Source organism: Octopus bimaculoides, chromosome 5, assembly GCF_001194135.2.
Source record: "Octopus bimaculoides isolate UCB-OBI-ISO-001 chromosome 5, ASM119413v2, whole genome shotgun sequence".
NCBI lineage: Eukaryota > Metazoa > Mollusca > Cephalopoda > Octopoda > Octopodidae > Octopus > Octopus bimaculoides.
The window spans coordinates 21,584,483-21,602,648 of record NC_068985.1 but is presented as its reverse complement, the minus strand read 5'-3'; the positions used below and the strand labels follow the sequence as shown (position 1 = coordinate 21,602,648).

General features: G+C 35.5%; 2 protein-coding genes across 6 annotated transcripts in view; both read right to left on the bottom strand.

Annotated features, from left to right (window-relative positions):
• The window catches only part of LOC106875799 (nucleolin), a 13,499-nt gene extending 10,321 nt beyond the window's left edge, over positions 1–3,178 (bottom strand). For both annotated transcript variants that reach the window (XM_052968199.1, XM_052968200.1), the window contains exon 1: positions 3,031–3,178. In XM_052968199.1, the coding sequence (XP_052824159.1) occupies positions 3,031–3,057 (27 nt within the window). In that variant the 5' untranslated portion in view covers positions 3,058–3,178. The remainder of the gene's footprint in view (positions 1–3,030) is intronic.
• A 4,117-nt stretch (positions 3,179–7,295) lies between these two features.
• The window catches only part of LOC106875809 (thymidine kinase 2, mitochondrial), a 23,247-nt gene continuing 12,376 nt past the window's right edge, over positions 7,296–18,166 (bottom strand). For all 4 annotated transcript variants that reach the window (XM_014924085.2, XM_014924087.2, XM_052968198.1 and 1 more), the window contains exons 5-11: positions 17,050–17,139; positions 15,360–15,433; positions 14,399–14,487; positions 12,142–12,221; positions 11,047–11,127; positions 8,927–9,064; positions 7,296–7,559 (exon numbers count right to left, since the gene is read on the bottom strand). In XM_014924085.2, the coding sequence (XP_014779571.1) occupies positions 8,981–9,064; positions 11,047–11,127; positions 12,142–12,221; positions 14,399–14,487; positions 15,360–15,433; positions 17,050–17,139 (498 nt within the window). In that variant the 3' untranslated portion in view covers positions 7,296–7,559; positions 8,927–8,980. The remainder of the gene's footprint in view (positions 7,560–8,926; positions 9,065–11,046; positions 11,128–12,141; positions 12,222–14,398; positions 14,488–15,359; positions 15,434–17,049; positions 17,140–18,166) is intronic.

Below are 18,166 nucleotides of genomic sequence, written 5' to 3'. Positions count from 1 at the left end.
TATCTCCGAACACACTTCTCAACAAAACCCTTTTCGGCTGTTATCTCTAGCATGTAAATAGCTTGCTTGAGGATGGAGGGGGGAATTGAAATTTTAAAATGTTTTTTTTTTTCAGAATCATAATCTCCGTAGTTTTTATACGTGCCTCGCAAAAAAAAAAAAAATTCTGGAAAAATGAAGAGATTAATCGAAATTGGCCATTTTTGAAAAAAAAATTCAGAATAGCAATCTCCATCGCCTAAAAAGTGGGATGTCGTAAAAAAAAAAAAAAAAATTTTAGGTGAGGGAGGTATCCGTTTACATATTCTTATTTGGACCCATTTTAAAAAATGTTACGAATCATAACAATTCCTTTGGCCATTTCATATTTAGCCATGTTTTTGATGACTTTTCAATTTTCACTGTCAGTCATGTACGAATGTTTGGACCTTTTCGAGTTTATAATACCGATATCAAGTAACATTCACTTTAATTGCATCAATGTTTAAATGCCTATTTGCATCACTTCCACTTTATGATCTTCAAGTGAAAGATCACCAATCTAATTGATCCTGGAAGGACGAAAAGCAAAGATGAACTCTAGCTTGCCAGAATGTAATACAGAAAATGAAGTGTTTAGGGGAATCAAAGCGTTACTTTCACGTCCACTTTCCTACTTCTATCATGGGTCGGACAAAGGTTGGTCAATGTGGATACTGACTTAGTTACTAATCTCCCATCAACTTGGTTCATAGCAGAAATAACTAAAGCCCCAAAACAGCGACATTGAGAAATATCGGTGACATGAGAGAAAAGTGGTGCAACTAAAAATTAGAAACAACAGTAGTGGAAATATAAAAATCTTATTTGGCTTCTTAAAAACTAATGAAACAAAAATCGCCAGCTAAGTAACTCTTTTGACAAGACTACACGATTCTGAAAACAATTTCCCAAGTCATTCCTGTCTTTCGGAATGCCCACACCGACATCTGGAAGTTTTGAAACGTTTTAGTTGCGCATGCGTGAAAGCATGCAGGACAATAAAATAACCAGCAAGATGACACTTGGGAGAAAAACGTTGATATGATCAATCAACATCCTAAAAATGATTGCTCAAACCACACATCTTTAGCGTCTTATGTAGGGCACTGAACAAATATAGCCCAAACAAAAATACATATTACGAATTAATTTTTTCCCCTACTATATCAATATAAAAAAAACAACTTTTGAAGCACTTCTCAGATTTTGGAATAAATGCAGTTGTTTTCGCTCCACCATTATCAACTTCAATGAAAAGACTAAATTATTGGAGCATCCGTGTAATTAGACCTTTATGTTGTAGCACAAGTCTTAAAGTGTCATCTGAATTTTTTTCTTTGTAATACATAAATTTCTCCGCAGCCAATTCAATTCTCACAAGCCCACCTCGTGGTGAACTGGAATTTCATTAAGGTAAACCCACTATTGCACCATATTAGATGCGATGCAATCTACTCTTACAATACGGAAACAAACGTCGATAAATTTTCAGATTAACACCCGCACGATTTTCACTAGGGTGTTTTGGACGGTATTCCCTAACCCTGGCCCTAAAACCCTAGTGAAAATCGTTCGAGTGTTAATCTGAAAATTTTCCCGATCGCCTGGTTGTTACAAAATTTCAATTTAATGGAGATCGTCCTTGCTATGATGCAGTGGTTTTTCAAACAAATTACTCTTTAGTCGATAGAAACTGCACAAACATATATGTAGGTCGATCTTTTGCGTACCAAATTCGCTCACATGACAACGGTTGACCAGAGACTATAAACGGACAATTGCCCTTGCCCATATTAGTGAGTAGTGGAACCGAACTCGAAACTACTAGGGATCTTCGTTTCAACAGTTATCCGTTTCATAGCTTGACGTCTACGAGTAAAAAATTACTATTGTCGATTTCACACATATTGTAATAATCGATGAGAAAAAGTGTGATGTATTCTTAATTCACTACAACACAGAAACAATATTTTTGTCTGAATCGCAATTTTATCGATAACCGCCGCAATGTTTAATGTGAAATCAGTCAAGCAGGCGGCTCTCCCTAACACAAGCGCACCATTCAACTCTGCGTAGTTCACACACGTGGACGCCCCAGCCATGACACAAATTAGAATCGTAAAACAGCTATGGCAGCGGCGCCTTTTCAACAAAAATATATTTCTAAAAATCCAAGTAATGAAGAATTTACTGATTTTGAGAAATGCCAAATTTATTTTTTTCACATTCCCTTATTACCAATAACCAATTTTAATTGCGCCACTTTTGTCCCATATCATCACACTTTCACCAATGTCTAGATTATACAAAATATTTTTCAAGTCACTTTTAGATTTTTAATAAATTCAAATAGGCTATAAATACGGAGATATCGATATTTCTCTTTTAAGATTTACAACAGGCAGTTACCTTTTAATTTAATTTCTAAAAATTTAAATATGGGGCATTTCGATTCTGCAAAAATTAACTTCGCTTCTTTCTCCATTTTGGAATACATAAGTAGCTTTTTTTTTTTTTGACTACTTCCGAAAATACTTTCTGGATGTTTAAATAGATTACGATTCTATGAAAAAATAAGCTTTTTGAGTGAGGCGGTAATTATTCCGAAGCTCAGCCCAAAAGTGGAGACAGAATTCAATAAATTAAATAAACAGCACTTGATTAAATAATCACTTCTCGTTTTTTGATAAGGTCACTAACCACGTGGAATAGGTTTTAATATCTTTTAACTTCCACAGCTGATCAAATAATTTTACGGCTAAAACTGCAAAATTCATGTCGTAAGACAATTTACTTGATATTATAGTGAGATCTTTTTTTAATTTGAAATTATTAATTTGCTGTTGGCGAAAGATTTGGAAACAGTCTCGTTCCTTATTACATGTGCTTGAACACGTGGACTCTCCAGTTGGCTAACTTTCAAGTTGTATATTTCAATTTTAACCAGCTTATTAAATATTCAAAAGATATTATCCTTGAATAAAATAGAAAACTAATAAAATAACATACCTTTTCCTTATTCTTTTTACCAGCCATTTCACTTTCTTCTGAATATTAACTTCGAGTGAGTTGAACGAAGTGAATGAGTATGTAACTTCTGCGTAAAGGACAGAAATGGCGTGTGCAGCTTTATTTATATGGGAATATCCCCCCCTCCCACTTTCCTACGAAGTTTCGGATCCAATGAATAAATACATCTATCACGTAATAAAGTTTTTAATTGATATTTTGCTATGAGTTAATTCATTATATTACGACAGAAATAAAACAATGGATTATCCTATTGTTTTATATCTAAAATACGAATATTCCAACTACTTTTTAAAACTGGCCTGAATCGACAGAGAGAATAATATTTGCAACCAACCAGCATTTAGCCCGCAGTTTAACATGGTTTATGGATGGAATTTTTGCAATAGCTCCCAAAATTTTCCAACAAGTATTCATCATTCGTGTTCCTTTTAGTTTATCTGCCGTAACATGCCTTTCTGTCGGGAAAGTCGCAATCCACATATGAAGAACTCCTTGGATAAATGCAATCATCTGGGATTCAATCCAGTGCTATTTCAACAATTCTGGGACCACACGTATCATCTCGTGGCTGTTTTCTACCATCTGACCCAAAGTACATGGAGAAAGGTACAAAGTTTGGGACTGACCACTGTGTACAGGAATGATGACCGGGGGAAACATTTTTGTAGAATGTTGGATGGACTGGCTTTTCCATCTGTAGACAGTGGCCAGTGGTATGGGTTATCTAATGGATAATGCACCTGATGTTGAAGGACTGAAAGATCTTGTAGACTATTTCAGTAGTACATGTATTCGGCACTTAACATCTCATCTAGGCAATAGCTCTTCTTGATGGAATAATTTCTCCGGTACGCATGAGAAAGGTTCCTCCCTTGTTTCCACCGCAGTTATGGAATGTCCACCTGGCAACTGTTTATAATGATGGTCGCACCAACACTTATGCGAGAGCTGGAATTTTAATTTCCATGAACTTGTGGGGTATGCCCACCCAACCATCTGGAAGGCCTTTGAAGGCATTCGAAAAGATGCTCTTGTATCAGAAACACTGATTAAAGATTCTCGTTGCGAACCTCCAAGAAACCGAGTGAAACGTGTCACAAAGGAGTATCAACAACATTTGAAGAACCTATGTCTGGACTATGCGAAGGGCACAGCATCAGGTTGTCATAAAATGAACCTTAAAAGAACCTCAACATAAATTTGCTTTCAGTTTTCAAAGATACCTTAGCGGTTGGTTGCACTATAGGCCTTCCTTTTTTTTTTAAACATGTTTTTTATCTATACATGGGGAATTATAGTTACTCAAGCAAACAAAACAATCATGTGAAGTGGGCGGAGGTAAAGAGTATGTGTACCTCCCATTTTCTGTGTACCAACACAGACGCTTCTAAGTGGAACCAGCACCCACGAGCTCGCAAGAATAAGACACCTAAGCTGAGAGACGAACGTAGAGGACATTCCTATTTGTATGGATGGCCGTGATTTTACTTAGCTTGATAATGATGAATGTGGTGGTGGTGGTAATGATGGTTTTATAGCTGGTTACCGTTTTGGCGGTGGTAATGGTGGTAGTTGAGATAATGACGATGCTGCTGGTGATGAAAGTTTTCGACTTGTAAAGCACATTTCTTGAAGTAAATGTTTTCCCTTTTCTTAGAATTCAGAAAATATATATACTGAGTGGTAAAGACTCTTATGTTCTGTTTATTTTATTCAACTTATTTTTGATTACTTAATAATTGGAATTTTGGAAAATAAAAGTTGTTTTTTTTTTTTATAACCGCAATTTCTGTTTTTGTTTACTTGAAATTAAAAACCAAAAAATTCAAGAGATTTGGCTGTTATCTCTAGCATGTGGAGAGATCTTCGAGGCTTAATTTCATGCGCTGTCTGAAAATCACCTAAAAAAAATTCTGGGGTCAATACATTTCACTATAAAAATTCTTCAAGGTGGTTAGCCCAGCATGGCTGCAATCTAATGATTTAACAAGTACAAAAGAAAAACGAAATATATCACAGAAGTGGTTTGATTAGGATTTTTAAAAAATTCCTGGGCTCCATACAGCGATCTAAAAATTCTTCAAGGTGGTTGCCACAGTCTAATAACTGCAACAAGTAAAAATAAAAACATTCTGTCAATAAATTCGACTAAAAATTCCTCAAGGCATGTCCTCAGTCCAATGACTGAAACAGGTAAAAAGATTTTTAGAAGATATAAAAAAAAAAACAAAGAATAACCAAAAAATATAACGGAGGGAGTTATTAAAAAATTTCAAGAGATTTGGCTGTTATTTCTAGCATATGAAAAGACCTAGGCTTAACTTCATGTGCTGATTGAAAATCATAAAAAAAAATTCTGGGGTTGCTACATTCAACTAAAAATTCTTCAAAATGGTGCCCCAGCATGACTGCAACAAGTAAAAAGGAAGAAAAAATTCTGGGGTTGATACATTTGACTAAAAACTTTTCACCCGGGCTCGTGCCCGCGGTGCCCTCCTACTCAACAGGTCATTGGAAAGTTGCCTTGTTGGTATGGCCACAGCCTAATGACTGAAACAAGTAAAAGGTGAAAAAAAAATAACTGAAAAATATAACCGTGGGGCTGTTGTCCACTTTCACACTTTAACTATGGGACTTTTGTCCTATACTCGCAATGAAATGTACATTACTTAACAGTTTGGTGTCCACCCCACACTTTTGCTTCTTCATAACTCCCTCTAAAATGCATAATTTCTAATGAAACTTTACAGAAATACATTTTCTGTAAGTATAGATTATGATTATACTGACGGAATTTAGAAAACAAATCCTAAAGTTAGGTAAATTTGGGGTAACAAAGTTAGACAGGGGAGAAAATTATATAAAAATTCATCCTCCAAATAAATAAAAATTTTTTCTGATCTTAGCAAAATCATCATAATGTATAGCCTCTGTAATATCTCATTATAAATTAGTCATTTTAAAGAAAATTATGAGGATGGGGTTAGCTAAATAAATGGAGAAGTTAAACAAAAAATCTCAGACAAGAGATCTCAAACCAAAAACCTGGTGGTTAGTCATCTGTTAATGTTGACATAACATTAATGTAGCGTTAGTTATTGTTTTTTTTTTCTCTCAATATGTTTCAGATTAGTTATCTATGAGAAATCTATAACTTTATCCTAGATATAACAGTATTTGTTGGTAATAAATAAAAACTGTAAAATATATTAATATATCTGAAAACAAAACAAAGATAGTGGTGACTACAATATATTTGAATATTGTGCCATATCACCTTGTAGAGATCTCACTTGGCCCTGCCTGACTGAGATTCAAAATCGAATCTAAGATTTCTTGCTCACCAAATCCACCCACTATGTTGACCAAGTGGGAAAATCTCTGTCAAAAGGAACATTGATTGATGTGTTTCCAATTGACCCATGACCTCGTTGTGTCAGAAAATTCAAATGGATAGGTGACCTAAATGTGTAAAAGTTATTCATATAATGGCATATCCATCTTTCTAGCTGGAATGGGCCATTATAAATACTAGCGCTCCGCAAACAGAAAGGGAGTGACAGTCTCCAAGGCACAGTAGAGGATCAGGGGAACTGTCTTTCCTCCTGACTAAAAGATAAATAAAAATAAGAAGTTTGCTTCCTAACCATATAGTTCTGGGTTCAGTCCCACTGCATAGCACCTTGGTCAAGTGTCTTTGGATTGACCAAAGCCTTGTGAGTGGATTTGATAGACAGAAACTGAAAGAAGTCTGTCTTGTGTGTGTGTGTGTGCATGCATGCATGTTAATGTCTCCTTACCTTGACTTTGTGATAGTTGTGAGTGCCACCATCATGCAAACTGTCTTTTTCTAATCTGTGAAAACCTGTCTGGTCATGGGGAAATATTACTTTATTTGGAAACAGGGGAGGGTTGGTGATGGGAAGAAAACCCAGCCACTGAAAATCCACTTCAACAGATTCCAGCCAACCCATATGAGTATGGAAAAGTAGATGTTAAAATGATGATGCCTGACTAACAGTAGCAAAATGCTTTATCTTTTCTGGCGGTGGTGGTGGTGGCAGTTGTGTATTACTAATTTTCTTTGATTTTGATATTATTACTAGTGGGTTGAGAGATTTCCTAGAGTATTAATTATTACCACTCTTATGTGCTTAGAATGGATGGCACAATTGAGAGAGCACAAAACAAATTGTTGTATCTTGGGACAGTCATTTTACCAATAAAAACAAGTACACTGGTTCTATTTAACTTTTTATTATTATCAGTCAACTAGTTCACTAATTAACCAATTGACTAATCAAATACTTGATTAATCATTTGGTCAATCATTCAATGAGTTGTTCTGCAAGAGCATTTTCGTTACCATTTGTGACTTCATAAATGACATACCCTTGTTAATCCAGATCTATCACGTTGCATCCAAACAAAGCAATTTGCAGTATTTCGTCCTTTTCAGCAATGAGTTCAAATCACACTGGGGCTGATTTCAGTTATCATCCCTCCTAGGTCAATAAAATAAATAATCAATTCAATCAGCTACACCACTTTGTAACTTTTTTTTTTTTACCAATGTGAGAAATTATGATTCAATGATTAAAAATGAGAAATGTTAAAGCACTGAGTAATTGTTGTTTTGTCATAGGCTAACCTTGATCAAGCAGACATTTGACTGAAAGTGTTCAAGCCATGATTATCTTGTCTTTGCTTAACATCAAGTGTATCCAAGACTAGATTTCCTGGACACATTTATCACTTTTTTTTAAAGATGATAAGGTGTAATTCAAGGAGAATTTGCCTGCTATTTCTGGCAGATCAAACAGCCACAGAGAAGCCTCTACTTTGGCTTAATTATGCATCATACTGCATTATGTCCTGTGTAACCTTTTGTTTCCCTTCCTCTATTTTCTGAGCTTGAATCCAACTAAGACTTTCATAGTCTTTCATTCTACCCAGGTCAGTAATACATGTAAATCAAGTGAACAACAAAGCTTCTATTGACCTTGCAGCCAAATTTCCATTCAATCTCCAATGTCTTAAGAGAGGGAAACATAAGACAATGTTGTTCTTGATATATGAAAGTACAAGATGACTCCAGCTGGAACACTTTTGAACATGGGTCTGTTCAATCAGGGTGAAGCAACGATGAATATCCATCACATTTTGAGACAGATTCCATAACTGCTACTTCTGCCCAACAAACCTTTGGTCCTATGCCAATGTATGAAATCATAAGTCAATCATGAATCCATATCAAGTAGATGATGTTCTTCTTTATCCTTTATCTTTTACTTGTTTCAGTCATTGGACTGTGGTCATGCTTGACACTACCTTGAAATATTTAGTCAAACAAATTGATCCTTTTTCCAAGGTCTGGTACTTATTCAATCGGTTACTTATACCAAACCACTAAGTTATGGAGATGTAAACAAGCTGTGGGGAACAAACATGCTGTTGTAGACACACACACATGACAACTTCCATAAAGTCTACCAAGTTCATTTACAAGGCATTGGTTGGCCTAGGGCTATAGAAGACACTTGCCCAAAGTGCCATGCAGTGGGACTGAACCCAAAACCATGTGGTTGCAAAGCCATCTTCATAACCACACAACCATGCCTGTGCTTATTCACAGCTCAAATATAAAATTATTTCTTATCAATTAGTAAACCAGATGATGCGTATATTGATTATGATTGTGGCCTTCAACTAACATGCAAATTACCATTAACAATAAGTTTGATGATTAGGATTTTATTTGAAGGCTGAATATACTTTATTTATCAAGATGCAGAATGGTATATTTGTTATATTCAATATATATTGTATTGTCTTTAGTCATAAAATGCATTGATTAAAAAATAATACTTACATTACATAATCATATGTTGACACAAAACTATCAGACATGAGTATTATGCATAATTCATAATGCCTGGCACAAAATCTGTGATTTTTCCTCTTCATAGACATTAAATAATTTTTCTAAATGCAGATTTGTATCAATAACCTGGAATGTATAATTTTTGATAATACTTTTAAAACTTGAGTGAAAAGTTTAAAATATTGCTTTCAAATTTTGGCACAAGGCCAGCAATTTCAGATTAGACTGGTACTTATTTCATCAACCATGAAAGGATGAAAGGCAAAGACGACCTTGGAATTTGAACTCAGAATATAAAGATGGGCAAAATTCCACTAAGCATTTTGCTTGGTATGCTAACAATTCTGCTAGCTTGCCGCCTTCATAAAATTAAAAATATTACTGCAATATTTAAATTTCCAATAAACTGGGAAAAGAATGTATTTTTGAAAAATAATTTTAATGAAATTTATTCAATGAAAATGCTTTCGATGAAACTTGAAATTAAAAAATAATAACAACTATTATGTGAAAATATCCTTTAATAAAAACAGCTATTCTGTAAGGACAACCTTTTTTCTTCTTTCAGCTTTATCTGGGAGTTTACAAATAGCATAGCTGACAAGATATTAGACATTATGAGAGATTAACTGTTTATATCCAGTCACTGTCACTAGTTTGTATCTCTGGTTCAAACAGTTAGGTTCATCATCATCATCATTTAACGTCCACTTTCCATGCTAGCATGGGTTGGACGATTTGACTGAGGACTGGTGAACCAGATGACTACACCACACTCCAATCTGATCTGGCAGAGTTTCCACAGCTGGATGCCCTTCCTAACACCAACCACTCCGAGAGTGTAGTGGGTGCTTTTTATGTGTCACTGGCACGAGAGCCATGCTCAAATGGTGTTTTTTTAGGTGCCACCTGCACAGGAGTCAGTCCAATGTTTTGTTCACATGCCACTGGCACGAGTGCCAGTAAGGTGAAGCTGGAAACGATCACACTCAAATGGTGCTTTTTACGTGCCACCAGCATGGAAGCGAGACCGCTGCTCTGACAGTGATCCCGCTCAGATGGAGAAGAAAATGGATCTATTTCAAAACGGGGGCACCAGTATTTTCTTAACGAAACACTAATGAAACACTTTGAAACTTGGGACACTGGTAGAATGTGTCATATAAAACATGTTTTACTCTTAGTCTTCTTAACAAAAAAAAGTACATCGCAAGTTATTCCATGTTAAAGTTGTCGTATTTCTGTAATTTCAACCAATCACTGACGTCTATTCAGCTGAATAGAGTTACTGCTGGGCGGTCATAAAAATGTTATTCCCTGTGACATATTTCATCCGGTTTAATCGTAATTTATACGCATATATTGTTTATATAATAAATTACGCTATGTGTATCTATGTGTGTAACAATTTTAGAGTTCGGATTCTAGAGTCAGGGTTAGTTTTAGGGTTAGGGTTAGGGTTAACAGTCTAGTTAGGGTTAGGGTTAGGGGATTAATACGATATACACCGTTACAGCGCTAACTGTTTTCAACTGAATAGACGTCAGTGATTAGTAGAAATTATCGAAATAAGACAATTTTTTACATGAAATAAATTCGAATACAAAAATTTTTTTCTGTTCTATAACACAAAATAGATAAGTATACAAAGTTTGAAAGTGTTTCGGTACCAAAAACACTACATAAAACATAAATGAAAACTGGTGCCCCCGTTTTGAAATAGATCCAAGAAAATCCTTAAAGATTTGTACTGTTTTTTTCTCCATGAATTATCAAGAAAAAAAATTTAGAAAAAGGTAAAAAAGATGAAGAAATTGGGGTGAGGAGAGAGAAAATCAAAATATTGAGAATATGTATTTTGGGTGAAATCCTAATTTCCTGTATCAAAAACACAGGAATCTGAAGAAATTTAGAAAAAAATAAGGTGGGAGTGAGGGGTGGGGTGCAAGTGTCACCTCAAACATGCTAGAAACAACAGATAAAGGACAGGATTTCTGGGAAAACTTCCTCAAGTTTATATTGAAGATCATGTTTTTAAATACACCCATCACAAACACAAATTACAGAATAGAAAAAGGTCATTTCAATTGGATTTGAGTTGTACTTACTTTAACAGGAGCAGGTAATGGGCCATAAGATTGTTTGATAAGCCACTCTTCATGGATCTTGTGAAGGTTTTCTAGCAAAGACTGGAAGAAACATAAAAAGAAAACTATCTGATAGATAAAGCATAAACATTTACATGTGAAGAGAATGGTTGTCAAAAACTGAATTAACAATAAAGTAATAGAAGCTACCAAAATAGAAATTAAACCAAGAACAAGTTGAGAGATGCAATGTTTGAGCTGTCCTGCTCTCAACAGCAAACTGTGACATCTCTCCTTAACTTACAAAAGATGGAGCTCTGCATTTTAATACAAGCTTGTTGATAGCTGAAAGCCTGTTTAGAAGTAGAAGTTATCAAGATGTGATGTTTGCAACAAGCATCAATAAATAAAAATACACTATACATTTTCTCAAACACATGTGTAAATCAACACAGCTAAAAGTAAAACCTCTCTGGATATAATTTGAGAAAATAACACACTGTATTGCTAATGACAATGAGTGATAGGATACTGAAAGTTGCAAAGCACTAGCTACTATGAAAAAAAAAAAAAAATTACAGTCCAGGAATGGCTCTGTGGTTGAGAAGCCTGATTCTCAATCATGTGGTCTTGGTTTCAAGTGTTGGGTCTCACAGAGGCAATGATAAATGACCAGGACCCTTGGTGATATGCTGTGCTCGAGCAGAAAACCCATCAAGCCAAGTGAAATCATAGTTGTGGCAGATACTGGTGTCATGCAACTGGCACATAAAAGCACCCATTACACTCTGTTAAGTGGTCGGTGTTAGGAAGGGCATCCAACCATAGAAACCACTGGAATCTGGTACAGCCCTTCAGCTTACCAGCCCTCGTCAAATTGTCCAACCCATGCCAGCATGGATAACAGATGCTAAATGATGATGATGATGAATGATGATAAATTCATTCTGAAAAATAACAGTGCAAATATCAATGCAGAAAAAATTTAGCAAACAGAATTTTCAAATTAGTAAAATCAATTACATTTTTGGTTTCAATGTCCCAGATATCCACATTCATTTCAGGAAAGAGGTGCTAACAGCTATTTATAAAGAATATAACAGTAAAGGTTCTTACCACTGGAACAGGATCTTCTTCTTTTCTACATCTTTTTTTCAATCTCTCAAAGCACAAATGAGGATCTGCCTTTAAATATACTGAGAGAAAAATGAATATCAGTACACATGCAGATATGCATACACACACATTATATAAATAGCACATACAAACAAGAGATGCTAATCAACTCATCTGAATAAGAACTGACTTGGAACATGGAAGCTTGTACAACCCATGCTAGCATGGAGAATGGACTAAATTTATTATGATGACATACAAATAATGATAATAATTATTATTATAATAAGCATCACTATCATTTAATGTCCACTTTTCCATGTTTGCATGGGTCAGATGGAGTTTACTGAAGCAGACTTTCTCTGAACAGATGCTCTTCCTGTTGGCAACCCTCACCTGTTTTCTGAGCAAGTTTAATATTCCCCTATGGCAAGACACAGAATATTGGATAAGAATGACACTGCTTGTATGACCATGGCACTCATTTACAACAGTCACTCATGCAATGTCAAGATAAGGAGACACAAATATACACACACAAACACACACAATGGGCTTATTTCAGTTTCCATCTTCCAAATCCACCGACTGAACCTGAAATTATGTGGTTAAGAAGTTTGCTTCTTAACCACAGAACCAAACCTGCACCTAAAACACATACAGTGCTGGTACAGCACTCACTCTCTCATTGATATTCCGGTGTGGATGTCAATGTATGCTCAAGAAACAATTAGCAAAAGCATTGTACATGCTACCAAGTCATACTTGCTCACAAGTGATGGCTTTGGTTTTGCTTTTCTTCATAGACACACACATAAGTGCAAACACACATACATATACAAACATATCTTCAGTATATCAAACATATAGAGTAATCAATACATTAAAAATATACATATAAAAATATATAAATATATAGATATATACATTAAAAATATATTGAAAAAAATAAATACTTGTGAGGCTTCTTTAGAAGCTTATTTTCCCTGATGAAGGAGGTGGTGTCCTATAATGGATGTAAATATCTTTTATATAACAGGACAACCAAACCCTCAGAAAGGATTGTTCATAGGATTAGCAATACCTGTACAATTTCTTAAAGACTCTTAATTCTTTTTATGACTTTGTTTTATAATCTGTAAATCAATCTATATGTGTATTTAATTTTTCAATATATTTTAAATGTATATATCTATATATTTATATATTTTGATATGTATATTTTTAATATATTGATTACTCTATATATTTTTATATATCTATATATTTTTAATCTGTTTGATATATTGAGTATACTATCGGAGAAATTCGTACATGCTAGGTCTCGGGCTGAATAAATATAAATGTATATGTGAATTTGATTTGCCTAACTTTGATTCTTACTCATACATTATTCTAATACCTCAGCTTTAAAATCCTAGAACTTCAAAGTGAAGCCTATGCATTGGAGCAAATATTTTTCCTTATAATCATATACAAACATATATATAACAAACTGGTAGTTGATCAGTTATAACAACAAGTGTTCCAGTTGATCTGAAGAATGGAACGACCTGCTCATGAAATTAACATGCAAGTGACTGAGCACTCCACAGACATGCATACTTTTAACATAGTTCTCAGGGAGATTCAGCATGATATAGAATGTGACAAGGCTGGCCCTTTGAAGGCGAGCTGGCAGAATCATTAGAGCGCCGGGTGAAATGCTTAGCGGTATTTCGTCTGCCGTTATGTTCGAAGTTCAAATTCCGCCGAGGTCGACTTTGCCTTTCATCCTTTCGGGGTCGATAAATTAAGTACCAGTTATGCACCAACTTAATCCCTTTGTCTGTCCTTGTTTGTCCCCTCTATGTTTATCCCCTTGTGGGCAATAAAGAAACAAGGCTGGCCCTTTGAATTACCAGCTGAGTGGACTAGAGCAACGTGAAATAAAGTATCATGCTCAAAGACACAATGCACCACTAGGAATCAAACTCACGACCTCGTGATCATGACCCAAATTCCCTAACAACTAAGTCATGTGCCTTCACACACACACACACACACACACACACACACACACACACACACACACACACACACACAAAATCAGACAGTAGAGCATCAAACTTTTACGGATACAAACACACACACACACATATATATATGTATGTATGTATGTATGTATGTATGCATGCATGTATTGTATGAAAACAAAATAGCAGTTAAAATAAGACTGTGCCCAATTAAATTCAGATGTATGATTTAAAATACATACCTATTTGGTCCAACCCTAAATTATGTTTATATATCAGCCAGTGGAACCATTTTTTTAAAACTGCAAATTCAAGACCATTTAAATCTTTACTGAAAAAAAAATATATAATTGAACCCTGTGTAAAATGTTTAGAAATCTTCAAAGAATTTCACCACACCAGAGTTTAATCACTTCTAGATTAACATTCCTACCAATCATAGGGTTAACATATATTTTTCTATATGGTGAATAGGTCTGTAATGCATGAGCTTTCAATGTGGCTCAATTTGTTTATACCTAATGTGTGCAATACAATTTACTAAGATATAATAAAACTATCTCATCTCAAGCTTTTTTTATCCTGTCTCTACTCTGTGTATCCACCACTAAGTCAATGCTCGCATATTTAATGCAGTGTGCCACTGGTAGTGGCAATGGTGGTGGTGAAGGTGTTGATGGTGGTTTGAATCATTAGATAGCTTGTTACCTAGACGATGTAATTAGTGTTGAAGGCAATTATAGTGAGATTATTGTAGCAAGAGTATGAAAAAGATGTAAATTTTACTTCTCTATTTTTTGCTTGTGGCTGACTTGAAGTTATCAGCTGGCTTGACTGATAACTTCAAGTTTGTGAACCATAATACTTTCAAAGTGTTAGTCTCCACTTGTCATTAGGGGTCTTGAACACATGCTCAGATGAGGACTGACCTTTATTGGAAACTCTACATGATGTTAGGCTTCAAAAGATGCAAAGGAGAGGCAATCTTCATAAAACCAGACTCCTCTTTGTCCATGCATCATTGTGAAACTGCTATATAGTTTGTTGGTGTAGACAAAAGTGTAAGAAATTACATCTTTGCTACTCCAAATATCAATACACATTAATTATATTTCAAACACTTCATATTTAGATGTAGTTTTTTTTTTTTTTTAATTGATTTGTTTAAAACACAACAATAATGTTTTTCAGAAATAGCCTTACCTTAAAAAATTGTTTCTGATAAAGCAATGGTAAGTGCTAAACACTGAGCGTTCAAGCATCCTGACAGTTTTAGTCTGAAATACACATAAACACCTGATTAAAACCATTTTAACACTTACATCATCTGTGCATTTATTGTTTCTTATCAAACAACAAAATATATATATTAAATCATTGAACAATTCAAAGAGAAAAATATATATACATAAGTTCCTCATTGGAAATGGTTGTTAAAGTGTTGATATTAATTTATTTTAAGACAAGCTGGCAGAATTGTTAGCACACTGGGAAAAGTGCTTAAAAGCAATGTGTCCGTCTTTACGTTCTGAGTTCAAATTCTACTGAGGTCAACTTTGCCTAGCATCCTTTTATGATCAATAAAATAAGTACCAGTTGAACACTGGGGTCAGCATAACTGACTTACACCTTCTCCTGAACTTGCTGGCTGTGTATCAAAATTTGAAAGCAATCTAAATTAAGTACAAGTTGAGCAGTGAGGACAAATGTAATCAACTTACCTCTCCCTGAAATTACTGCACCAAAATTTGAAACCAATTTATTCAATATCTAAAACAGTCAGCAACAAAACAATCCAAGTTTTCCAACCCTCATTACCTCAATTCATCACCCTTTATTTCCATTCATATGACCTCTGACTTTGTCCTTGGCACAGTGCATCTCTCTCACATACCACCCCCACACGCTTCACATCATCTTTGCTGCCACTCCTTATCTTCCTGACCCACATATTCCTCCACCTCCTCCTCTAACTAACATTGGCTTCTAATTTTTGACACAAGGCCAGCAATTTCAGAAGACGGGTAAGTCGATTACATCGACCTATGTTCAGCTGGTGCTTATTTTATTGAACCTGAAATGATAAAATGCAATGTCAACCCCAGGGGCATATAAAGTCAGAAAGGAAAATTAGAAAAAAATCTGACCAAGCATTTTGTCCAGTATGGTAATAATTCTGCCCACAGGTTGCCTTCTCCTCCTTCAACTAATATTCATGATTGACCATGCTTTAAGCCATATTCATCAATCACTGCACCTCCCTCTATCCTTGTCTCTATCCATCTGCCACTCTCCTTTCACACTCCCATGAACTTAATTACCCATCCATGCCACTTCTCTTACATTCACCATCCTATAACTTGAGGATGTTTCTTGACCCGTCTTAACCCCCCCCCCCATCTTTCTTTCCACCTGGGGCAACCATATATCTACCTACAGCAAGAGACCTGCTCCTCTCTATCATACTTTAAATGCTCAACTCGCATAAAGCCACCTCCCTCAACACAACTCCTCATTCAGTTATAGGAGGTGGAGGGGGTCTTGTCTTGTAAGTTACTTGGTGACCTCACTAATGCCAGAGCCACATACAAAGCACTCAGAAGTTGTTGGTGTTAGAAAGAGCATCCACCTATAGAAATCGTGCCAAAGCAGACATTGGAGTTTGGTGCTATTCTTTGGCTTCCCAGCTCCTTTTGAATCTCCAGCCCATGCCAACATGGAAAAACAGATGTTAAATGATAATGATGATACACAGATGGCCAGAATTAGTCATCACAAGACAAGAATTTTATCACTGAGGAGAATTTGTAGAAGGGCCCTGTGACTTGTTTTGTCATGAGGAATGAAATAATCCAATATATCAGACTAAGAATTTTTTCTTTTAGTTTCTCACTGGAGGTCTGGTATGCAAGTCAACTCGTGTCAGTAATGCATGGCTGTTAAACGTGAAACTCCACCGTGACGGATCTTGATAAAGTTGTTCCTAAGAAAAAAAGTTAAAAAAATGAAACGTTATTTTCTATCAGAAATTAGTTTGTTGATAGAATGTGTTAGTAACAACATTTGTGCATTAACAATTATATAAGGTTAATTACAACCAGCATAATTAGAAACATTTTTAGAAATACAAATAGAATCCTTCATTCTCAACACCACCATCATTATCATCAACATCATCATCATTATCATCATCATATAGCATCTGTATTCCATGTTAGCATGGGTTATGATGGTTTGACTGGAACTGGCACCAGATTCCAGTCTGATTTGGCTTGGTTTCTATGCTTGGATGGCCTTCCTAATGCCAAATCATGGGTGACTTTTATGTGTCAGCGGTACAGGTGCTTTTTATGTATCATCGGCACTAGCCATGACTATAATTTCACTTGGCTTCATGAGTCCTCTGAAGCACAGCAAATCACCAAAGGTCTCACTCACTTGTCATCACCTCCGTGAAACCCAACATCCAAAGAACATGCTTCACCACCTTGTCCCATGTCTTCCTGGGTCTACCTCTTCCACAAGCTCCCTCCATGGTTAGAAACTGACACTTCTTTACATAGCTGTCCACATCTATAAGCATCACATGGCCATATCAGCACAGTTGTCTCTCTTGCACATCACATCTGATGCCTCTTATGCCCAATTTTTCTCTCAAGATGCTTACACTCTATCGTACATGCACATTTATTTTGCTAAAGTTGAAAACCTTACATTTGAGGAGTTACACTTTTTGAAACAGAATAGGCTCAAATAAAATGGCCTAAAGTTAAACATAATCATTTGTTTCAAATAACCCCTTGACAAAAAAAAATGGAATCAAAGGTCCTTCCAGAGTCATAGGCTCATAAGGCTGGTTTTCCAGACTCTGTAGCATATATATATATATATATATATATATATATATATATATATATATGTGAGACCTTTGGTGATTTGCTGTGCTTCAGAGGACTCATGAAGCCAAGTGAAATTATAGTCATGGCTAGTGCCGATGATACATAAAAAGC